At 49.4% G+C, this 23372-nt stretch overlaps 3 protein-coding genes across 4 annotated transcripts; 1 reads left to right on the plus strand and 2 right to left on the minus strand.

Annotated features, from left to right (window-relative positions):
• Nucleotides 1-547: 547 nt before the first annotated feature.
• On the minus strand, nt 548-7597 carry gdap1l1 (ganglioside induced differentiation associated protein 1-like 1). The gene is made up of 6 exons (XM_003977800.2): nt 7329-7597; nt 4836-5028; nt 3559-3732; nt 3372-3466; nt 3111-3225; nt 548-3044 (listed from the first exon to the last, which is right to left on the minus strand). The coding sequence occupies exons 1-6, from the start codon at nt 7506-7508 to the stop codon at nt 2701-2703; spliced, it is 1101 nt and encodes a 366-aa protein (XP_003977849.1). The 5' UTR covers nt 7509-7597; the 3' UTR covers nt 548-2700.
• A 1297-nt stretch (nt 7598-8894) lies between these two features.
• Nucleotides 8895-19559, plus strand: jph2 (junctophilin 2). The gene is made up of 5 exons (XM_003977799.3): nt 8895-9720; nt 11014-11830; nt 16083-16201; nt 16828-17816; nt 17960-19559. Exons 1-5 carry the CDS (start codon nt 9342-9344, stop codon nt 18038-18040), a joined length of 2385 nt encoding a protein of 794 aa, XP_003977848.2. The 5' UTR covers nt 8895-9341; the 3' UTR covers nt 18041-19559.
• A 757-nt stretch (nt 19560-20316) lies between these two features.
• sarnp (SAP domain containing ribonucleoprotein) lies at nt 20317-23135 on the minus strand. Of its 2 annotated transcripts, XM_003977824.3 has the most exons (11): nt 23013-23135; nt 22140-22239; nt 21949-21992; nt 21813-21880; nt 21563-21614; nt 21366-21439; nt 21150-21187; nt 20951-20976; nt 20804-20872; nt 20542-20628; nt 20317-20455 (listed from the first exon to the last, which is right to left on the minus strand). In XM_003977824.3, exons 1-11 carry the CDS (start codon nt 23043-23045, stop codon nt 20414-20416), a joined length of 633 nt encoding a protein of 210 aa, XP_003977873.1. In that variant the 5' UTR covers nt 23046-23135; the 3' UTR covers nt 20317-20413. The 2 variants fall into 2 exon arrangements, with proteins under 2 accessions (XP_003977873.1, XP_029690420.1); XM_029834560.1 differs by lacking the exons at nt 20317-20455; nt 20542-20628; nt 20804-20872; nt 20951-20976 and adding an exon at nt 20984-21078 and having other exon boundaries at nt 21111-21187.
• Between the last annotated feature and the right edge of the window lie 237 nt (nt 23136-23372).

Here is a 23372-nt window from a genome sequence, read left to right on the forward strand (position 1 = left end):
GAGACGCCGACATTATTGGCAGCTGCAGCTCCTGCCCGGTTTGTGCTCGTTGGTCCCCGTTTTCACCCGCACGCACGCTAATCTTTTCTGAAGAGATGGCGTCATTTTGCAGACGTGCGTCGCATCAACACTTTGAGAACGTTGGTGTGAAACCAGAACAAGAAGTCGACCTAAATGAGATTAAAAATCTACCTGCGACTATGTTCACCTTACTTCCTAAAGAATTTGGATCTATAGATCTCCTGTTACAGGCGCGCGTGGCTCTGCGGTCACGTGAAGACAAAACGCCTTTTCATTGGACACAGCCCACAGGCACGTGACGCAGGGGTCAGCGTGATACCTTCACGGGTGGTAGGACATTTGAGTTGTGTTCCAATCCAGCCAATTACCAAAGTGGGTTTGTGCAACCGGTCGTTTTTTCCTGTCTGACTAAATCCGATTAGATATTGATCCGATTCCGAGCGGCTGAGCTGATCCAAAGGAACGAGCCGTCGGGTCTTTTGTCTCATTTAGTGCACAGAAAATGTATAAATAACGAAACACAAACACATGTTGCAATTTTCATTTATTTGTCATTGATGGCAACTAAATAAATTAAGGCTTATGAACAAACAGCATTAAAAAGCACCATAAATAAATGCATATATACCTAGAAAAAATAAATGAAAAAAATACTATAGTGAAATATAATGGTCACAAATCACAACTACTCTCTCTCCACTTGGACTCCAAACCCATCAGGCTTCAATCAGCTGTGGGGTCTTAACAAAATCAATCAAAAAATGAAGCTATTGATGATTGACTGATTACATTTTCCTTATTTTCTCTTCTTCTTCGGCAGCAAAATCCAAATAGAAAAAATTCTCGACATGTTTGTCCTTGACTATTATCACTTTCTTCCGTGCCTTTGTGTCACTGCTGCTCATGCAAAGATAGAAAAGCAATGAAACCCTCCCAGTTACAGCAAGTATCTCCCAGCAAGATCCCGAGTGTTCATAAAGTTTATGACTACAACATCCATGTTTGCATCAGCAAATGTGAGTATGGACACAAATATCTGTAGGTCATCGTCTTTGGTTCAACCAAATCTGCTTCAGCCTGTGAGGGAACATGGAGCATCCCAGAAAAAAATCATTAGATCTCCTAATTTGATGGATCTATGGCTGACTTTCATCATGATTAACAAAATCATGTGTGCAACTGCAAGAAGAACCAGGAAGAAAAGCAGCTGACGGCGACAACCCAGACGTTAGGAAAATGACTGTAAAACAGTAAAATCCTGCTCACACAGAACTGAGTCATAATTAACACATGCAACAACAGATTTTGAAATTTGTTAGTAGAAAATCAAATCTGACCCTGCGTGAATGGAACTGAGTCCCTCACAACTGAGCTGGAAGCTGCTGTCTGAACGTCGCTCAGGCTCGTCACTGAAACGGGACCGACCCGACACGTGGGCACACGCTAACTCCATGACTGGAAAAGGTCACCTGTCCGCATCATCGCAGCAAATATCCGGTGCAGAATTCCAGTTTTTCCGCATGTGCTGCTGACATGTTTGGGTGGCTTCTGCTTTCATGTGCACGAACTGGGAGCTGATTAATGAATCAAGGACAAAAGGCTTTTTTATTACGCTCCTTCAAACCGCTCATTACAAACCTGGCAGGCTAAAATTACTGACATGTGATTTAAGAGACAAAAACAATCTTGCGTCTGTCAGGGAGAAATGGAAAAAAGAAAAAAGTGCCTATTGCTGAGGGGGGGGGTCGCCATCTCTGCACGCTTCAGAGGTTAATCTGTGGATGTGAATCTTCACACCCACATTTATCATCACCAAATGCTTTACAAAAACAACAAAATCCCCACGACACCAACATCCTAACCTACACTTGTGCCAGTGAGAATGTAGAATTTACAATTTTCCCACAAATTTTAACATTTCAAAGGTGTTGATCTGCGTGCTGTGAGCGTGTGTGTGAGTGTGTGTGTGTGTGTGTGCACGTGTGTGTGTATCACCGATGAACGTCTGCAGGGTGCACAACAAACATATTCAAAAAATCAACCGTTCTTTACAGGCGTACGATGGGGTGGTTGGTTGCAACGTTAGCTTAGCATAAAGACCAGGAAAAAAAGTGCGCTCAGGTTTGGGCCTCTTTATATATGACCCACTTCCAAGACCTGAAATGAAAACATCTTTAAGTTTCTTCAGCGTGACACGTTAATCTGGCAGCTGTAGTCATCCGAACAATTAAGGCTCAAACACATCTGCAGAAATGTCAACGTCCTGCTGCTGCTACACCTTCAAACCTCGGTTCCTTTGGCGTCTCTGGTTTGACTGGTTGGAGGTGACGAGTGGCACGTGATGATTACAATAGTGGCATGCGAAGGTCAGCAGACCCCTGGTGGCGTTAGTTGTTGAACCTCTGGCTTTCTTATCAAAGTTCACAGTATGACTGGGCCGGACGTGGGCCTCCAACGTAACCTGCACGGCGGCGCCAAGTTGCCCCAAATTTAAACTTTGCTATCAGGAAATGTGCTGCCCAGGATCTGCCATCGTGGAATGTTTTCATATTTGTTCACCCAGGTAAGTAATAGTTAGTCTATATAGATTCGGTATGTTTTCCTGCAGTCCTCAAACGTTACAGAAAATTAGAACATCACACAAATGCACGGACACTAAACACCACAGGAGAGCATTCACTACATATATTTCTTTTTTAAAAACCAGTAGGCAAAGTAGCCCATCCCTCCCAGTGAGCCCATAAGGAAAGAGGCCCCGAAGAAGGAAGGCGGCTTCTTTTTTACCAGTCGGAAGGCGTTGGGTAGCACTGCTGACAGCAGGGTCGTGTGGATGTCGCCCAGCACCTTTCGGAAAGCGTAGCGTTTTTGCACACGCGTAAAAAAGCTCTGCAGGTTGGCTCGGCTGCCGTCCTCCCAGTATTTCCTAGAAAGTCCCAGAAACTTGAGCCTGTGCAACAAGGCACCGAGGCAAACATCAGCTAGCGTAAATTCAGGTCCACAAAGCCACAGCTCGCACTTCTGACCTGCAGGATGAGGGAGCGGTCAGGCAGAGATGGGGAGAAGCCACAGAGAGCACCGGTGGGACGTACCTTGATACTCCAGTTTCCTTTTCTCCAGTTCAGCCTCCACCTGGTCCAGCACCATGGACAGCTCTCCCAGAATCTTCTTCAGGTAGTTCACGTTATCGTGGTCCAAGATTTTTGCCTGAAAATCACCGACAAGTCCAGGGGAAAAGTTCAGCTGCTGAACTGTGGCCTCCTTCTGGTGGTTTCTCTTCTGCTAATCAGGCTCAGAAATCACACACGACTGTTGGTGCGAAGCTGGAGCGGATCCCTGAAGGACAAACTCACCATGAGTTTCTTCTGCTTGGACAAGTAGGGTTCTGTCAGCTGGGGCTCCTCGTGGTCCAGCTTCATCAGCTCTGTGGCAGCATTGGCCAAATGTCCTGACACACACACACACCCACACACACAGTGTGTGAGGTTTTTTGAAGACTTTCTTTGAACAGAGCACCAGAAACGCGCCGACGTCACTTACTCCGTATTTCTGCGGTGGCGTACTTTGGGATCATGGAGTCGGTGGTGAGCTCTGGATGGAGGATGCAGCCGTGCGTGTAAGCGTCCATGGGCAGAGCGTCCAGAAGCTGCCGGTACTGCTGCACGCGCCCGTAGAGAGGCGACTCAGCGTCGGGGATCAGCTGAGCCACCGAATCTGCGGGGGAGAAAATCGAAAATTACAAATAATTCATGAGGAGGACTGCAGAAATGAGAGTTATACGAAATAAAGGTTAATTGGGCTCAGAATTCCCCGTTGGCCTGATCTGCTCCACTTATCTGCTGTCGCTCAAGTGCGGGATAAATAGTGGCGGGACAAAAGGTCATTAACATAATTAATACACTGATAAAGTTAGAATATCAGGATGAAAACCGGCATCTGTTGAGAGCAACGAGCAAAAACCAAGACCAAATGTGCTGAATCTTCGTGGGAGGGGTCCAGTTTTCCTCTCAGAGGGCTGACTGTCAAACGTGAGGGGACAAAGAGACGCAGGAGGACACAACACTGGAGACGTCACGGAAACACGGCGGCTGCCAGAGGACGTGCGGACGTGGCCAGAATACGGACCCACAATGTTCTGAAGATGATCTGAGGCTGAACTTTTGTCCGTAACAATCAACCTTAGATGGTTTGGGACGTGTTTGTCCAGTGGCAGGACCAGTCCGTGGTGGACCTGGAGGTCGTGCAGGATATTAAACACGAGCCCTCGCTGCCTCTGCTGAGTCACCACAAAGCTGAAAAGGACACTGGACCTTCCAGGCCGACACTAATTATGGATTTATGCACAGAGCAAAAGCATATTTATGAGTCTTTCATCTGGCCGACAATGGTTTTATCTGACTCCCTACGGCCTCTTTCTTTCTTCCTATTATTGTTAATTTTAGGTTATTTATAATCCATTTGTGTCTCTCTTTTCATTTTTACTTGACATGCATCCTTTATATTAGCAAATAAAGAGCGAACGCTGCAGTACACAACCCGACCACCGGGGGCAGCATGGCGCCTGCAGCTCTCTGCAGACGGCTCACGTTCCAAAGGCCCTGATGGAAGCAGTGGCAGCTTCATGCTGAAGACCACATACGGTCTGCAGTGGATTCCAAGGCTCTGCTACTTCAGCTGATGAGGAGAGGCAGCCAAACGGTTTCCGAACCCGGGCTCCTTATCTGAGCAAAACCAACGACGTTTCAAAAGCTGCTTTCAAACGTCATGAAAACGGACTTTTGGTGAGAACAGAAGAACGTGAGATCCTTATCACTCACCTCCCACAAAGGTTTTCTCCAGGTAATCTATAATCTGGTTGTAGTCGCTGATGATGGTGTCTCCATGGAGGAAGACGGGCACCTCCTCTCCCAGGTTGAGCCTCATGAACCAGGGTTCCTTGTGTTCCTGCAGCGGTAGGCTCACATCCCTCTCCTCACAGACCAGACCCTTCTCGCTAATGACCAGACGTACCTGCGACAGCAAAGACAGACATGACGGTGCGCCCCTCTTTAAAAAGAACCGGTCGGTCCTCTCTGTCCCAGTATAAGCACCTATTGGCTCCATGTTGGGAGCATCAGGCTTTGAGGATCAGTTAAATCAGCAGCAGACTGAAGGGGTCCACTCCTGAAATGTTCCTGGAACAGAGTCCGTCTTTCAGGGACAGCCAGGATGCATCACAGAGGGATGAAGGATAAGCCAAGGTCTAGGGAGAGCGGGAATATCGGGCGACGCACGAGGAAGTGCAAGCTGGGAGCTGTGCCCAATGCAGGGTAATAAAGTAGTAATAACATAGAGAACTGGCCCCAGATCAGATCAGCTCCAAAGTCACGCTGCACATCTCCATCAGCGTCGCGCTAAGTTCAAGAGTTCTGCATTCATGGGTCAAAGCTCCGATGGAGACGTCCCTCAGCGGTGACACGCACAATAACACACGCGCTATTACACACACAGAACAACACAGCCGGGAATTGTTGCGTAACCATATTAGTCACACATGCTTGGTAATGATGCAGATGCTCAGAAGGAATAAACCAACAATATAGAACAAGTTACACTAGATGCAGGACTGGAGATCTGCTGGTGTTATTCTGACACCATTTCAGCAGTTTAGTCTGAGACGATGGGGCTCGAACCCAAGACTTTAGTCAGTTCTACCCTGATCTGTGTGTCATCAGCAGTCTGATCCTGGACCAGATGATTCCATTTAAGAAAGCATTTACTGAGGACATCAGCAGGATCTGGAGCGCTGAGGTTCTGCTGCGTCCTGCCCAGGAGGTCCAGAGCTGCTGAGGGACAGAGGGACGAGAGTAGGCTGAAAAGCTGAGGACAAAGTCTTCTAGACAAGATGTGGGATGCTCTCTGGGGAAAGAGCCTCCGACATGCTGCCACTTGGCTGCACTTGACTGAATATTGAATTCTCACACTTTCTAGTGGAGGTGCACTTGGTCGTGAACTTCAACTCCAGCATGAGACAGATGGTTGTTACTGGGTTTAACCCTCTACTGGACAAAACCCAGCATGATTAGCAGCCCTGTGGGGAGCCAAAGCCGTGAGAGGAGCCTCACTTCGGGTTCTCATATCTAACATTCACATTTAAGGGAATAAAAAAGATGAGATGGTAAAAAAATAAACATGCCTGAAGGAATTCCTGAAGGATCTGATCCCTGATGGATCCTTCAGGCTCCAGAGCTGCAGAAATGATGATCTGAGGAGCTCAGAACCTCTCAGGAACCCGAGTGCTTGTCATGTAACGCAGCAGATCCCTTCAGACGGGAAGAATTCAAGCCTAACCTCCACCTTGAGAGTGGCACCACAGAAATGTTCTCAGAGCACAAACACACGTCACGCTTCGTGTCCGCTCTCTGACTTGATCACCAAATTCACACCTTTACAAGGAAGATGCAGCTGATCCGTTGCCAGTGTGAGCGGTGGTCAGGTAACCTACAGCAGCTACAGATGCTACAGCAGCTACAGCAGCTACAGATGCTACAGCAGCTACAGAAACTACAGCAGCTACAGCAGCTACAGAAGCTACAGCAGCTACAGAAACTACAGCAGCTACAGCAGCTACAGAAACTACAGCAGCTACAGATGCTACAGCAGCTACAGCAGCTACAGAAACTACAGCAGCTACAGCAGCTACAGAAACTACAGCAGCTACAGCAGCTACAGAAACTACAGCAGCTACAGCAGCTACAGAAACTACAGCAGCTACAGCAGCTACAGAAGCTACAGCAGCTACAGAAGCTACAGCAGCTACAGATGCTACAGAAGCTACAGAAGCTACAGCAGCTACAGAAGCTACAGCAGCTACAGCAGCTACAGAAGCTACAGCAGCTACAGCAGCTACAGATGCTACAGAAGCTACAGCAGCTACAGCAGCTACAGAAGGCAGAATGGTTCCCCAGGTTTGTTTTGCACATCATTTAATCAATTATTTAGGCTGCCGGAGCTCATGGATGTTCTCGCATGTACTGTAGCAGCTGTGGAGGCTGAAGAGCTTCAGCACATTTGATTCCAACATTCTGTTGGTTTTTAGCAAACCAGCAGAATTAGGAGCATCTTTCCAACTCCATCTGAAGGAAACGAATGTGATGCTGCAGCGCTCTTCTGCATCTGCAGCATCGTGTTCTTGCACCGTGCACAAACACGCGCGCACGCGAGAACACAACATGCGGCGAGAACAACAAACAGATGAAGCTCCACGCTGGAGCACAATGTCCCGCAGAGAGCTGCAGCCACCCTCGTCCCCATCTCTGCCGCTGCTTTACCTTCTGGGAGGCGAATGACTGCGTCCAGTGGTACAAGACGAGCCTGTCTTTGTTGAAGGGCTTCAGCTCCGCCGCCGGCTCCTCGCACTCCTCCCCGTCTGTGATTTTACCTTCCTCGTCCATCGCGGAGATGGGCCACCAGCTACAGTTGGTGGGGGTAACATGGTTGGAAGACGCCATGACAGAGCGTTTTGTGCGTGTAGTGGAGAGGAGAGGAGCGAGGGGAGGGAGAGACAGAAAGAGGGGAGGGAGAGAGACACAGAGAGAGGGAGAGAGAGAGGGGGGGGGGGGGGGGTTCACCAACAGTCCGGGCGCAGCAGCATCATCCGTCACTCGCGCTCATCTCCAAAGCCGAGAGCTGCATCACCGCAACACGAAACTAGAGCGACAACACAGAGCACCGCACGCGCACACGCCGCTCTTTACTCCAGCGCGCACTCACTCCCAGGTCTATGTGAAGGGGTATGACATCACGCGGTGATGGTCCACGCACAAACATGCGCGCTGGAAACCCGCGGATGTTGCGTTTCCCCGGAAGGTCAAGCGGCTCCCGCTAAGGACGCGAGGCGGATTCAAGAGCTGCGGGCCGCGACGCTCTGCACGACTATTCTTCTGATCTGTTCTCTTACACTTAGCAGAGCCAAAGACCTTTAGGTGACGTTAGTATTTAATCCAAGCACTTCGACAATAAATAAAGAACATTGGGCAGCTGGCAACAAAAGTTCCGATAATTCTCAGACAGAATAAATCAACTGAAATTGAACAGAAAATGGACTGCAGTGAAACAAGGTTACACACTCCACATACCTGGCAAGATGAAAGAATATTGTGGTCTTTGTACACTGTCTCATGCGCGTTATTTATTTTTAAAAAATGTGTAATGCCCCCACGAGCTGCAGTGATCAATACTGTCCAGCAGAGGGCGAAAACAAAACGATGCGCAAACGGCCCTGAATAAAAAGAGAAACTTTACTTCTCATGGAGCTATTTTAACAGGAAATGATGTAAAAGCTTGTGAAACAGCTTATTAACATTTAACTTATTAACTTTTCCCGCAATTAATCTGTGATTTCACGGGGAACATGGCTACGCAACTACAAATTGTACTCAGGAAAATTTTCAAACTAAGATAATAAATTGTTCATATGCGTTTATTGTGCGCGTGCATGTGTGTGTTTGTGTACCTGTGTTTTTGTGTGAGCCACACAATCCAGAAGAGAAGAACGATGGGAACTTTTTGTTTCTTTTTGATGGTATGAGATATTTACGCCTCGACCTGGAGTTATTTCTTCTCTTCTGGTTTTGGATAACAACATTTCTTAAGATATATCATATAATTAGAAATTCCAGTATCGTGACAAGATTAATCCTAAATGATGTACAGGCCTACTTTAGTCCCGAGGTGGCAAGACTCTGGCATGGGTCCTTCCAGGCAGAGTGAGGATTGGGTTGTATTTTTGGAAGAGTGTGTGTGTGTGTGTGTGTGTGTGTGTGTGTGTGTGTGTGTGTGTGTGTGTGTGTGTGTGTGTGCGTGTGTGTGTGTGTGTGTGTGTGAGGCCCTGTAAGGTCTGCCGAAGTTTTTCCAACAGCAGCGACCGTCCGGAGATAGCTGGGCGGCTGGGACCGGGGGGAAAGGGGCTTTTTGCTGCGGCCACCTGGGAAACGCCATGTAAGATCTCAGGCTTTTCGAGACAAAATCCATGCAAACTCTGACAGCCGCTCTAAAGTGTAAGGAAAATTATTAGTTCTGGATGAAATCTGTACGTTGGTGTGTGACTTTGACAAAGCCAACAAGTTTTCGTGCGTCACGGAGCTTTATGGACGCGCTCACAGGTCCCCAAACCAACTCCAGGAGAGGAAATCCCCGCACCCTGCGCACCGTGGATAGATCAAATCGGGTTTGATGTCAGGAGAAGGTGAAGTCAGGCTGACGGAGGTTTTCTTTTTAGCCAGGTAACAGGACTTAGCTTTAGTTTCCGAACCGCGCGTCGCGTCGCTGCGCAGCGCTGCGTCATGAGCGGAGGTCGGTTCGAGTTCGACGACGGTGGAGCTTATTGCGGAGGCTGGGAGGGGGGCAAAGCTCACGGCCATGGCATCTGCACTGGGCCCAAAGGCCAGGGAGAGTTCTCCGGCTCCTGGAACTACGGTTTCGAAGTGGTGGGAGTCTACACCTGGCCCAGCGGGAACACCTTCGAGGGCTACTGGTCGCAGGGGAAGCGTCATGGTCTGGGAGTGGAGACCAAAGGACACTGGATTTACAAAGGGGAATGGACTCATGGCTTCAAAGGAAGATACGGGACCCGGATCAATGCTGGTAGTGGAGCAAAGTATGAAGGGACGTGGAATAACGGGCTTCAGGATGGATATGGAACAGAAACATATGCTGATGGAGGTGAGTGGGTAAAATCATGACATTCTTTCCAAACAATTGTGGAAGATCCCATCTTTACACCTGAGATCAGACATCTGCTGAAGGGACACGTTTAGCTTGAACCAAACACAAAAACCTCCAGAAAAGTTTTTTTTATTATTATTTAAAGACAGAATATCTGCTGTCTCTGATGAATGTGACACCAACGTTGCATGTTAAATTAGACGCCACCACGTGTAAATCCAGAGCTGGAACATCTACAAATGCAGAACATCTGAGCAACAGGTTACTGTGGATCACTGGATCAGAGTGGATCTGATGGGAGGTGACAACACACCCGATGTGCGAATACCTGTCGCGGATCCAACGCCGCCGTTTCTATGGCGTCTGCGTTCAGCCTGTTGCTGTCAATCAAAGGGTCCGAAAGCTGCATCTTCTCATCTGAGAGCTTTTTAAACAGACAACATGAGTTAAAACATCAAAAGAACGGCAAATCTCCTCCTGTTGCAACATGATGAAAAATGAAAAATCTCCCTTTAAGATTCTAACAGCAACACCATCGGGTTGAGTGAGGGACCGTCACATGAGCAGGACGCCATCTGAGTCAAATAACTTCACACCAGCAGATTCCATCATCTCAACTGAGTCCCCAAAACATTTTAAACTCTCCTGGAGACCCGTGTGAATGAGCCGGCATCGCTCTCGTTCCACCGTGTCCAGAAAACCCAACAAAATCAATGAAAATAGCATTTGTTCCCCTGACAGCTGACTCATCTGTTCTGCTGGTGGAGGCTGCGGTGTGTGTGTGTGTGGGGGGGGGTGATAGTAGCAGATGTCAGGATCTAATAATAGCTCAGGAGCCTCCAAACCATCTTCACAGACATATACACCATGAGTTTAGACTCAATCTCCTGACACTTCCTGGACTTCATCCCTGACTGACGAAATGTGGCTAATCTGGAGCAGGTCAACATCATTGAAGGTCTACCTCAGAGGCTCAGAGGCTCGTAGCTCCACGCTCATGCTAATGCTAAAGAAACTGTGCCCTGTCCTCCTTCTTGGTGTCTTCCCAGTAGATGGAATGTTCCAGACACAGGAAGGAGCTCAAATAAGTAGCGTTTAACTTTGCGGGAAGGTTGTTCCTGCATCCGTGATGTTGACGCAGCAGATATCTGAGTCCTAGCTCACGTTTCGCTACAGCCGAGGGATTTTTGAGGTCTCACATTCACTGGTTCCTAATGAAAGTTTGTCGTTGACACGGAGAAATCGGGGTGACTTTTCTGTGTGAAAAATGATGTTGTTTGATGATTCCAGGCACGTTCCAAGGACAGTTCACAGGTGGGATGCGGCACGGCTACGGGGTCCGTCAGAGTGTCCCGTATGGGATGGCAGCAGTGGTTCGCTCCCCTCTCCGTACCTCCTTGACCTCCCTCCGCAGTGAGCACAGCAACGGCACCGTGCTGCAGCAGGACGTCCCCATCATCACCGCCACCAACGCTTCAGGAGAGGAGACCCCCATCGCCACCCCCACCCAGCTGGGGCCCTCCCGTGGAGGCTTCGCCCTCACCCTCCATGTGGACCCGGAAGCCGTCAAACCCAAGAAGAAAGGTCTGTTCCGCAGGAGCTCCCTGCTGGGAAAGCTGAAGAAGTCAGAGTCCAGCACCTCTCTGTCCAGCCAGAAGAGCAAGATCAGCTTCCTCAGGTCGGAGTCGGCCCTGAGCTCCAACGCCAGTGACACCAACTCCACCATCAGCATCGGGGACGAGAGTCTGGCCGGGGCGGAGGATTTCCCCCCCGTGGAGGCCGACATCGACGCCACCACCACAGAGGTCTACATGGGCGAGTGGAAGAACGACAAGCGCTCCGGATACGGAATAAGTGAGAGGTCCAGTGGGCTGAAGTACGAGGGCGAGTGGCTGAACAACCAGAGGCACGGCTACGGCTGCACCACCTTCGCCGAGGGAGGGAAGGAGGAGGGCAAATACGTCAACAACATGCTGGTGAAGGCCATGAAGAAGAGGGTGATCCAGCTGAAGGGAAACAAGATCAAGCACAAGGTGGAGCGGGCGGTGGAGGGCGCCCAGAGGGCCGCAGCCATCGCCAAGCAGAAGGCGGAGATCGCCTCCTCCAGGTGAGACCGAGCGATACGTCAGTCTTCTTCTCAGCTTTTAGGGTTCATCCTGCATCACCTGGAGCCCCAGGCTCAGCAGGCTCCTCGGGTTCCTCAGGAGAGACCAGATTTAGCAGCTTCAGGGTTGCTGCTCTGCCCCCTGAGGGTATTAATGACTGGGCTGCTATTAACACCCCGTCTCTGAACGGACCCGGACTGGCGTTCCGTTAACCAGGAAGTGCTTACGGAGGAGCGCCGTCCTGAATTAGCCGAAGGCGTCTCCTGCTCAGACGAACAGAACAAACCCGATCCAGGCTGGTCTCCTCTACGGCAGGAGGTGTGGGTTCTGGTCCCTCTGGGAAGGTTCCTGCCTGCACAATATTACCTGCAATAGGTCCCAGACCTCTGGGGGGGGGGGGGGGTGCTTTGGTTTATATAAACTGATTGTGGAAGCAGCTTTTCAGCCTCCGTGACCGTAGAAGGTGCTACTGTTTTTAACAACAGTCCTCACAGAAGCTAAAAGAAGTGTGTGTTTACAGCAGCAGGCTGCCCTGATGGACTGCAGACCCCCTCCCAGCAGGGGGGGGGCGTAAATACTGGGCCCAGGGACACGCAGCCTGGGGCCGCCTGATGTTGCTTCATCCACCGCGTAGAAAGTTTCACCCGCGCAGGAACCAGGATGGAAGCGTAAACATCTGCTGGAACACATCTGTTCCTGCGGTCGGCTGGGATACCAGACCTGTCCCCCCCCCCCCACCCCACCAGTTAGAGGCTCTGGGACGCACTGGGGACATTGTTCTGCCGGCTCGGGGGGGGGGGTCATTGACGTATGCTCATGAGTGCTGTGGTCACAGAGGGGCCCTGACTAAATATGGACAGGCGCACTCCTGCTGTATCACAATCACAGGGGAATGCAACAGCTGATTACCCCCCCCCCCAACACATGCCCCCCCCAGCTCTGAAGCCCCTTTTACTGCCAACTCACAGCAACACTGTGTTCTTTTTCATCTATCGTTATTCATTTAGGAAAAACATTTTGTTGTGTAATTTAACTCCCCATTCCAGGAGGACATGGTGGGAGATGTTGGTGCCCCCCCATGGCTGGGCACCCCCCCCACCCCCCCCCCCCCATGAATGTCTGGTGTCCTGATGAGATGTTTTATATTAAACTCCCAAGTTCCATATGGAAAAAGCATCACGAACAGTTATGAAACAGCGGGGGGGGGGGGGGGGCAGCGGTGTTCTCAAGTGGTTCACCAAATATAAACCGGACACCTCCCTGAGTGAGTGCTGGGGTGGCAAAGAGATTCAGTGGTGTCTTGGATTACATGAAGTTCTGCTGATCTCAGCACTTTGTGGTGGGATCATTTGTTGTAAACTGGCCCGATTGCAGGGTCAGGATCAGGATCAGGATCAGGATCAGGATCAGGATCAGGATCAGAGTTAGGGGGTGAGAATCAGGATCAGGACCAGAGTTAAGGGGTCAGGATCAAGATCAGGACCAGAGTTAAGGGGTGAGGATCAGGATCAGGATCAGGACCAGAGTTAAGGGGTGAGGATCAGGATCAGGACCAGAGTTAGGGGGTGAGGATCAGGATCAGAGTTAAGGGGTAAGAATCAGGATCAGGATCAGAGTTAAGGGGTGAGAATCAGGATCAGCGTTAAGGGGTGAGGATCAGGATCTGGATCAAGACCAGAGTTAAGGGGTGAGGATCAGGATCAGAGTTAAGGGGTGAAGATCAGGATCAGGATCAGGATCAGGACCAGGACCAGGACCAGAGGTAAGGGGTGAGGATCAGGATCAGGATCAGGATCAGATTTAAGGGGTGAGGATCAGGATCAGGGTCAGGATCAGGATCAGGATCAGGATCAGGGGTAATGACGATTTTATCTCTTTATAACTCTAAAACAAAAATCAGGAACCATCATGTGACCATGGAGCAAAAACAGTGCTGCAATCAGCTGCAATTATAGTGAAAACAGTCGGCTGACTAAATACACACACGCACGCACGCACGCACGCACGCACGCACGCACACACACACACACACACACACACACACACACACACACACACACACACACACACACACACACACACACACTCTAAAGATCCAGTAGAGCATGCCAGACTGATAGAGTATCACCTGCCCTTCAGTGCAGAAGCTGTTACAAGTCGTTCTTTATCTTCACCTCAGCATTATTTTAGTTCGTTTAAAATATGAAAATTATTATCACATCAGCGAAAATGACTGTTTCTCTTTTATTCGGGATGATTTATTTTGTAGATCTGACAATTTAAGCTCAATAAATATCAGATTTTTAGATGTTTTTGGTGTCACTTTAAATGTAAGAACGATCGCAGCAACGCTAGTGCTGTATCGCAGGAATGATTGTGCTGTATCGCAGCAACGCTAGTGCCGTATCGCAGGAACGATTGTGCTGTATCGCAGGAACGCTTGTGCTGTATCGCAGGAATGATTGTGCTGTATCGCAGCAACGCTAGTGCTGTATCGCAGGAACGATTGTGCTGTATCGCAGGAACGCTTGTGCTGTATCGCAGGAACGATTGTGCTGTATCGCAGGAACGCTTGTTCTGTATCGCAGGAACGATTGTGTTGTATCGCTGGAACGATTGTGCTGTATCGCAGGAACGATTGTGTTGTATCGCTGGAACGATTGTGCTGTATCGCAGGAACGCTTGTGCCGTATCGCAGGAACGCTTGTGCCGTATCGCAGGAACGATTGTGCCGTATCGCAGGAACGATTGTGCCGTATCGCAGGAAGGCTTGTGCCGTATCGCAGGAACGCTTGTGCCGTATCGCAGGAAGGCTTGTGCCGTATCGCAGGAACGATTGTGCCGTATCGCAGGAAGGCTTGTGCCGTATCGCAGGAACGATTGTGCCGTATCGCAGGAACGCTTGTGCCGTATCGCAGGAACGATTGTTCTGTATCGCAGGAACGATTGTGTTGTATCGCTGGAACGATTGTGCTGTATCGCAGGAACGCTTGTGCCGTATCGCAGGAACGATTGTGTTGTATCGCTGGAACGATTGTGCTGTATCGCAGGAACGATTGTGCCGTATCGCAGGAACGCTTGTGCCGTATCGCTCGAGCATGTGAAGAGGCTGGAAGGGAGGATTATCCTGCAGGTTATTCTGTGCTCTGCGGGCACTCGCGGCCCCCAGAAAGCTGCGAGTATTCAGGTCACAGCATCAGATGTCCGCTAGCAGCAAAAGCAGCTGTGGTCAAAGTTCTGCAAAGTTCTGGAGCTTTAGGTTCCCCTGTGGCAGGTTTACAGGTGTGTGGTGCTGACCTGGGACACCACGGAGGTCAGATCAGAGGTTCGATCCGCCCCTGTGCTGAAGTGCCCTGAAGCAAACCCACTCCAGGTTTAATGACCGAACCTTCTAGAGGGGGCAAAAGAGCGGGGCAGCGATAATAAAGCACTAACTTTATTTAAAAGTGTTCTTTAATAAAAGTTGTTTCTGTTGATCTAGACTAAACTGTCCAGAGCTGTTCTGGACCGGAGCCACCTTTCAGGCCGGCTTCTATATTGGATCTCACACCTTGTATACTGTTAGCAACCATGCTAGCCAAATTTAGCAACTTTAATCACAGCGCTTGATATATTGTTACATCGCTGGCCTTCTCCGAATGCTTCCTTTGGGAACACTGTTCCCAGCTGTTCTGTAAATTCTGGTGCTGCTGGTCCAAGGAGTTCCTCCAAAATACTGCATTTAAACAAGAGCGACGCTTGCTGAAGGATTTGAATTTGTAAACTTTTACAATTTGACTCAAATTTAGAGAATTTTAATCGCAGGAGGTTTTTCGGTCCTTTAAAATGACGTGTTGCTCCTTAAAGAGGAAGCGGCTGCAACAGGTGACCTACCATCAACGCTGTACCCTGAAGGCATCACGAAGAACAAACCAAACCGACTGCGTTCGGGTCCGTCGCCTTGAAAAAACCTTTAACTCAAATTCAGACCTGTGTTGGAGTGTTAGCGTGGAACCTGGTGGACCCAGGGTCTTTGTGATGGTTCCAGCAGGAATCACCTTCCCGGGTCGCCCAGGAAGCCGCCCGGTGTTACGTTTCAGTGGACTCAGCTCACAGCGACGCTGAGGGGTGAGAGGTGCTGGGTTCAGGGTCTCTGGCCTCCAGAGCTTTAAGGCTCAGGATGGACTGATCCTATGGAAAAGGAGATGGAAGTGTCAGACATGATGGGATGGATGGTTCCACATTACCTGATAAACAAGCTTGTGTTTCCTGCAGGACCACTCACGCCAAAGCCAAAGCAGACGCGGCCGAACAAGCGGCTCAGGCCTCCAACAGCGAGTCCAGCATCGCCCGACTGGTGGCCAAAGAGCTCTCGCCGTCCTTCTACCAGCCCGGTCAGTGAACGCCTCATCTCAGCACATTAATCTTCCCCGTAGAACCTGCATCACCAGATCCGTGTCAATTATTTATGTTTGGCTGTTTTCATCTCGCTTACCCTGACACGTCAGAAGACAAATCGTCTGGTTGTGTTTGGGTTTGTTGTGGTAACTGCAGCAGAGGCAGCTGAAGCGACCGCGAGACGCTCGTAACGCGTCTCCGCGCATGCCGACGGCCTGAGCTAATGGATCCTTGTTGCGGCTCCCCACAAGGAGAGCTGCGTTTTCAATGTCTAAAAAAGGAACATCTCATTGGGTCGAAGGGCTTGTCTTAGTTTCCCGGGGAGTCCGACTACACCCACGCTTAACGTCTACACAAAGCAAGTCGGGAGGTAAAAGCACGACACAAAGGTGTTTTTGTGGGTTCCTGAGAGGCTGCAGGCGCCCGAACGCAGGCGGGTTTCATTCCTCCGTGGGCGGTACCGCCTCCCGAGACCTGCAGGGGTGGCAGGAGGCGGTTTCATCCGAACTTTACAACCTGCAGACCCACATTTTAGACACAAACTCGGCGCCGATTTTAGTTCAGTTTAACGGTGGAGGAGCGATGACGTTGGTGCTGACGAAACGACTCCCTGTCGTCACAGGTCCGGAGTACCTGAAGAAGAGGGTGTTGCAGGAGGTGGCGGAGGGCAGCGAGAACACAGATATCGTCATTCACGAGCCGCTGCTGGCCGAGGATGAGCCCCTGCCAACGCCACCGGAAAGCCCCCTCATGAACGAACTGGTCAGCCTGATGCCGGACTCGTCCTCCGGCCGGACCCCCTCCCCCAGCCCTGGCATCATCAGCAAGGAACACCCCAAACTGCTCAGTCCGGGAAGCTGGAATGAAGATAAAATCAGCAAAGGCGCTGGTAGTCGGGGCAACAGTAAACCCAACAGCAGGTCCAGCAGTCGCCCCTCCACTCCCTCAACCTCTGCTCCCACCTCGGCCGGCCCGGAGGGGGGAGGGGCCCCCAACGGTCGCGGACCCTCCCGTACCCCGAGCCAGCATAGTCAGAGCAGCAAGATGGAACCAGGCTCCGACCTGGAGATCAAGCCCCTGCAGAAGTTTGACTCGGAGACAAGAGCTCCAGGCGTGACTCCTGCTGCTCCTCCTGCTGCTCCTCCTGCTGCTCCTCCTGCTGCTCCTCCTGCTCCTCCTCCTGCTGCTCCTCCTGCTGCTGCTCCTCCTGCTGCTCCTCCTGCAAGAAACGGCCTCATCCCTAAAGATGAAGAAGAAGAAGAACTCCGCCCAGCAGCCAAAGTGACCCCCAAAGCCCCGGAGCCCAAACTCCCCGTGTTTAAAGCCAACCAGGAACCAGACGCACTCACCCCTCAGAGCAGAGGCGAGCCCAGAGAGGGGAGTCGGCCATCCAGCAAAGCAGAAGCAAAGACCTTCCCCAGGAGGCAACCCAGCCCGGCTCCGCCCCCAAAACCCGCGCCCCCAAAACCTGCATCTAAGCCTGAACCCAAACCAGCGCCACATCCAGTGGAGGCCAAAGCTGCTGTGGAAAAACCCAAAGCAGAACCCAAACAAAAGGTGGTGATTTCAGGTCCCAGCAGCGAACGCGGCCCAGAACTGGAGGAGCTGGAGGTGAGACACATTTAATAGCATTTAAAAATTAATAATAATTTAATTTAGCTGTGGTTTTCAGTCAGCTTCCAAAAAGGCTAAATGTGGCACAAACGTGCAGACACGCTGATGCTCACGTAACGTGTCACTGACGTCTCCTCCAGGGTCCCAACACCATCATGATCTGCATGGTCATCCTGCTCAACATCGGCCTGGCCATCCTCTTCGTGCACATTTTGTCATGAGACGTCGTCCTGGTCCTCAGGTAACAAAGACTCCGGGAGCAGAGCGGACGTGTCCACAGAGCGGTGTAAGTGTTGTCTTGCTGTAGGTGTGTGAAAAGGTCTGATGGTCTTCGTCCTCCTGAGTGGCGGCCACAGCTCAAGGACGGGGAGGCGGTTCACGGAACCACCTCAGCTCCTCTGGAGGTTCTGCTCGAGCCTCTCTGAAGATCCTCATCTTGGACAGGTCTGCAGGAGTGAAGCGAATCAGAACTCCGACGTGTGAAACTGCTTCAGGAAGGTCGGGGCCGTGTGTGATGAGGTTTTACCAAGGAATAAAAGCGTAGGTTCACGTTTCACCGTGTGGATCAGGCAGATTAGACCACTTCGTTAGGCCGTCCTTTGATTTTGTCTTGATTGTGTCCGAGCGGGTTCTGCTCAGAGGGACAGGAACCTTTTCCTGTCGCACCCTGCTTTGCTTGTGGAGAATGTCGGGCGTCTCTGAATCAACAACTACATTTATTTTGGTTGAAACTCACATGACAAACGCAGCATCAGCATCTTAAAGTTCAGAAGAAAAAAACCACGACTCTGTAAAATACTGTGAATTTTCCTGTTGTCACAGCTTCTGCTGAGGTAAACCGGGTGGTAATTAATCCCATTAATCATCATTAACATTTGCTGGTTGGTGGTTTTTTCTATTCTTTTGTTTTCGGATTCATCAGAAACGGAACCTGGACGAGCGACGTGTCGGCCAACGCTCCAAGATGCCGAGTTATCTCCAAAAACTCGGCTTCACTTGGTTCCGGGCGTCTCGCAGTAAAAGCTAACTTAGCGTTTTCTACCTGAGCTCTTCAGCCTGTTCAACACTGTGAAATGTTGTCGTCACTGCTTTGGTTTGGTCTTTTAGAGAAGCTTTTGATGGAGGCTCCAGTGGAGCACGACAAGCTCGTGTTGCACCTCTGTGCTTTAGAGTCACTGCTGTAGGAGTTACAGGATTAACTGTAAAGCTGTTCGTTAGCCCTCCAGCTAGCCTAGCATCCATCGCGCCGCCAACTATGAGCTCAACACTTGAATGCATGAGGGCACTTTGTGTGCGTGTCTGTGCTTTTTGTAACATTTTGAAGTGCACGTCTTTAGGAGAAGATACCGAGACCCGAAAATTCATTTCCCAAAAGGAGCCGAGATGATTTGAACATGTCTTACACTGAGAAGAACGCTCGCCTTCAGAGGAGCTGCAGAAGGTTCCTCGCTGCTCGTTGACCTGCCAGAAAAGGAGAACTTTAAATGTGCTGTAAACAATCGGAAACAGAGAAACCTGCAGCCTTGATAGATCCATGGATCCGTGTTCGGCAGAGTCGATCACAGGTGAATCAGTCGGTGGAGGAAATGTTCTCCTCAGAGAAGCTGGTAGTTTGAAACCCAACCTTGAAAATCTTACAAAATAAAACTTTTACAACTTGTATGTTTGGTCTGTTTCTTAGTAACAAAGATGATCTTTTCTGTAGAGGCACGATTAAAAGCTAATGCTGTCACCCATAAATAAAACCTTTTGTCCATCAATGAATTACCTGAAGATTCAACATCACTGTCTAATCTTTTCATCCTTAAAATGACGTTTTAACCGCAGTGAAATTCCTCCTGTTTCAATAAATTGTATTGAGCAACTTGGACATTAGAAATGTGATTTAAAAAGATTATCTCATAAATTTCTGACTTTTGTTTCCAAATCTTTTTATACGAGCAGAAATGAGCAGAGAGCTCAGCCCAGGAACAGAACTAAGTATTTTTAAACTCCACCTGTCGGACAGTCTCTTTTCTCCCTTGGGCCAAAATAAATACCAAAACCTATTTTAAACCTGGTGGGGGGGCTACAGGCCCACGACCCTCAGGCAGCTCTCATACAGACAGGATTAAATAAACAGACAGATCAGAGTTGAAACACACGCAGATGTAAATATTAATAACAAGTTCATCGGAAATGTTTAAAAGGTTTTTACGTTGCAGCGATCCTCGATGGAACAGCGGCGCCCTCGTGTGGCCGCGGACGGTTCTGCAACGACCAAATTACCGTATGTTCGCGACCATAAGGCGCACTTAAAAGTCTTAAATGTTCCTGGTAATTCCTGGATATTAAACAGAACCATCAGAACCCGTCTGGCTGCCGGGTGGAACAACAAAGAGAGGTCATTTTGAAATATAAGTCATAATATTGTTCGTTCCCTTTTTAGCTGAAATACAAACATTTTTGTACAAAAAGTTCCAACAGTTCATGCAGCAGAGAATGAAGAGGACAAAGCTGACATCAAAACTTGAAAACTGTTTATTTTAAGAAATAAAATGTTATAAAATGAGCACAAGTGGAACGGAGAACGGACGGGTTCTCAAACACAACATTCACACAATTCCAAATCTTTCAGCACGCTTCCTTTTCTTCGCCTGTAAAATTACAAAAAAGGGAAATTGAGACTTTTTGTTCTTTTTCTCTCAGTGATTTTAAAACAGAGAAAGATGAGGAATCGGACCTCCGTGTCAGCAGCACCAGCTGCTCTGCCACTCGTCAAGGCTCCGAACCGCTCCTTCCTCTTCTTCAGCCTTTCATCTTCCTCAACCTGGAATCACAAACATCCCAGTGGGGGGGGCACGGTGAGCAGACATTAAACACCCCCCACACTCTGGCCAGGCCTGCTGCCATGACAACAGTCGGCTCCAAATTAAACTGCTGCGCTAGAAATGCTGGCGTCACATTCAGCGGACCTTCGGCACCACCGGCCGGGTCCTCGTTACCTTCTGAGAGATGGTTGAAACGTTCATCCCGAACCTCTCGGCCCTTTTCTTCAGCTGATCGATGTTCACCTTAAGAGCAACAAAAGAAGACGTTCAACCCGTTTCCAGCAACACGAGGAGTGAAACGTTGCGTGTTCAGAGACTCACAGGAGCTTTACTGTCGCCAGCAGCACCTGCAGGAAACACAAGGACTCGTTAGTGGAGGAAAATCACATGGCTGCAACGCGTCAGGAAAACAACCGAGCGCTTCTGAAGATGTTGGATCTTCAGGTGAGCCTGTGCGGCGCCGGCGCCAGGCCCAGCAGAGGTGGTGCATAAAGTGGAGCAGTAAAGATCAGGAGCAGACCTGCAGATGATCCGGAGCCCTCGGCCGGCAAACCAAACCTGAGGGACACAAGCAACGGTGGAATGTTGGGAAGGTTTCGCTTCGTTTTCAGTCACCGTTCACTTCTGTGTTCACACACACACACACACACACACACACACACACACACACACACACACACACACACACACACACACACACACACACACACACACACACACCTAATACAGTAATTACCTCGCCGCACGCAAAGCCTTTTTGCTTTCAGCAGATGCAGGCAGGCTGAAACGTTCAGCTCTCTTCTGTAATCTCTGTAAAAAGACTGGAGTTCAGGTGTGGAGCTGCTGAGAGCTCACCTGAGGAGCCTTTGGGGGCGTACGCGGCCGTTTGAATGTGCAGTTTATGATCATGAATCTGAAATCAAAGCTCTTTACTTCACTGGCAGTGGACGCGGGGCTTATCTTCACCACCTTCTTCTCAGCGAGTCTGGAAGACAGCAAAAAGAATAAATAACTCAAATAATTCAAACAAAGTAGTTGTGATCAAACACGCCGCAGCCACACATTTAACTCAATATAACAAGTGAGGGAATAACCAGAGATTTACAGAAAACTTCAGCTCCTACGTGGATATTTTTATTCAACAGTGTCAGCTGTATATGATGGTGTATAGATGTGAAGTTACGTTTCGACAGATGATTCAGGGTCCTTGATGTCATTTACGACGCCGTCACTTTCAGATTTGGTGAAGTCCTGAAATCAAAAGAAAGCTTTAGCTCACAACCCAGACGCAGACGTCCGAGACCGGAAACAGTCGTTACCTCGGCGTCCTCGACCAGCACGTCATCAACATCCACATCATCTTCTGTTGGACAGAAAGGAACAGGATGATAAGAAGAAAAGAGGGAAGTCAAGTCACCCCTTGTTACCCAGAAACCATGCATAAAGGACAGAGGGGCACATATTTCTTGAAACATGTTAAACATGCCGTTCCTCCAGTCTGGTGCCTCACCGTGCTCATCCAGGTACGCTTGGAGCCGAGCAATCAGCTCCCCTTTGTTGCCTTTGGTTGCCAGCCCTCGGGCATCGCACTCCTGCCTCAGTTCAGCAAGCTGGTCCAAGACAGACAGAGACAGCATGAAGCACTAACCGTGTCCGAATATTTGCGCCTTTTACCCGGGACACTTACTGAGCGTCCCGGTGTGTTTCCAATATGTTCTCTGGTTTAAATGAGATAGAAGCAGAACGCAGCAGCGACGGCGTGGGGATTTTTATTTAAGGAGAGATTTATTTTAATTCTATTACACTCTGTTGGAGTAATCTGCAGAAAGACTGACAGATAATAAATGAGAAAATCTATTGTGCTTAGTTTAAACTCAGCAGTTTAAAGACGGAACTTGGCCATGTTGGTCGGTTCTCGGCGTATTTGGGACACGAAAAGACACAGAGCAAATATTTTTTAATCGACAAAGAGATAAAGTCGCACTTTTTAATAAATCGCAGTTTAAACACAATTGTAATGAAGTTAATACAAAGGACGTGATTATGTTAAGATGCTAGCTAGCCTGCTACAAAAATGGCGTCGCAGCTAAACTTCGTTTTAATCACCGTTTCCAGTTAATTATTCACATTTTTTCCTCAGCAGCCTGTTTTTTGATTCAAGGAACAGTTAAATTACCATGAATAATGTTTCAATTAAATAAACAAGGCGAGGGCACGTTTCCCGTTAACAGCATGCAATTTATTCATTTTCATTCATTCATCATTGCGTTAAATTAAAAAGCAGCGCAATCCCCTACTCTGTCAGTAACAGCAATTTAATATTACATTTACTAATAAATATTTAGCACATTTGCAATATTGACCAAATAATTGTATTACAAACCTTCAGTTTCTGCAGCTCTACCACTTCCGCCATCTTTGCTTTTTTGGCCTCTTCTTCTTCTTCCAAATAAACACAAGGAGCTCCGGCGTCGCTCACTGCCGCTCTGTTTAACCACAGCGCCGTTGGCTGGACAGGCGGTGAACTGCAGCAGCGTGTCTGCGTGTAGGGGCACTGACGCCACCTGCTGGACAGGCGGTGAACTGCAGCAGCGTGTCTGCGTGTAGGGGCACTGACGCCACCTGTTGGAAAGGCGGTGAACTGCAGCAGCGTGTCTGCGTATAGGGGCACTGACGCCACCTGCTGGAAAGGCGGTGAACTGCAGCAGCGTGTCTGCGTGTAGAGATCCTGACGCCACCTGCA

Source organism: Takifugu rubripes, chromosome 3, assembly GCF_901000725.2.
Source record: "Takifugu rubripes chromosome 3, fTakRub1.2, whole genome shotgun sequence".
Taxonomy (NCBI): domain Eukaryota; kingdom Metazoa; phylum Chordata; class Actinopteri; order Tetraodontiformes; family Tetraodontidae; genus Takifugu; species Takifugu rubripes.

Bases quoted from the DNA above. Each gene is read 5' to 3' on its own strand.
- gdap1l1 (XM_003977800.2), bottom strand. From the start codon at position 7,508: ATGGCGTCTTCCAACCATGTTACCCCCACCAACTGTAGCTGGTGGCCC. The intron at 3,733-4,835 runs GTGAGTGATAAG...TCTCCCCCGCAG, and splicing joins GGAGAAAACCTTTGTGGGAG to ATTCGGTGGCTCAGCTGATC. The intron at 3,467-3,558 runs GTAAGTGACGTC...TGTGTGTGTCAG, and splicing joins CGCCACCGCAGAAATACGGA to GACATTTGGCCAATGCTGCC.
- jph2 (XM_003977799.3), top strand. From the start codon at position 9,342: ATGAGCGGAGGTCGGTTCGAGTTCGACGACGGTGGAGCTTATTGCGGA. The intron at 11,831-16,082 runs GTGAGACCGAGC...TGTTTCCTGCAG, and splicing joins GCGGAGATCGCCTCCTCCAG to GACCACTCACGCCAAAGCCA. The intron at 16,202-16,827 runs GTCAGTGAACGC...CTGTCGTCACAG, and splicing joins GCCGTCCTTCTACCAGCCCG to GTCCGGAGTACCTGAAGAAG.
- sarnp (XM_003977824.3), bottom strand. From the start codon at position 23,045: ATGGCGGAAGTGGTAGAGCTGCAGAAACTGAAG. The intron at 21,615-21,812 runs GTAACTTCACAT...GCTGTCTTCCAG, and splicing joins CCTGAATCATCTGTCGAAAC to ACTCGCTGAGAAGAAGGTGG. The intron at 20,873-20,950 runs GTGAGTCTCTGA...GTTGCTCTTAAG, and splicing joins CTGGCGACAGTAAAGCTCCT to GTGAACATCGATCAGCTGAA.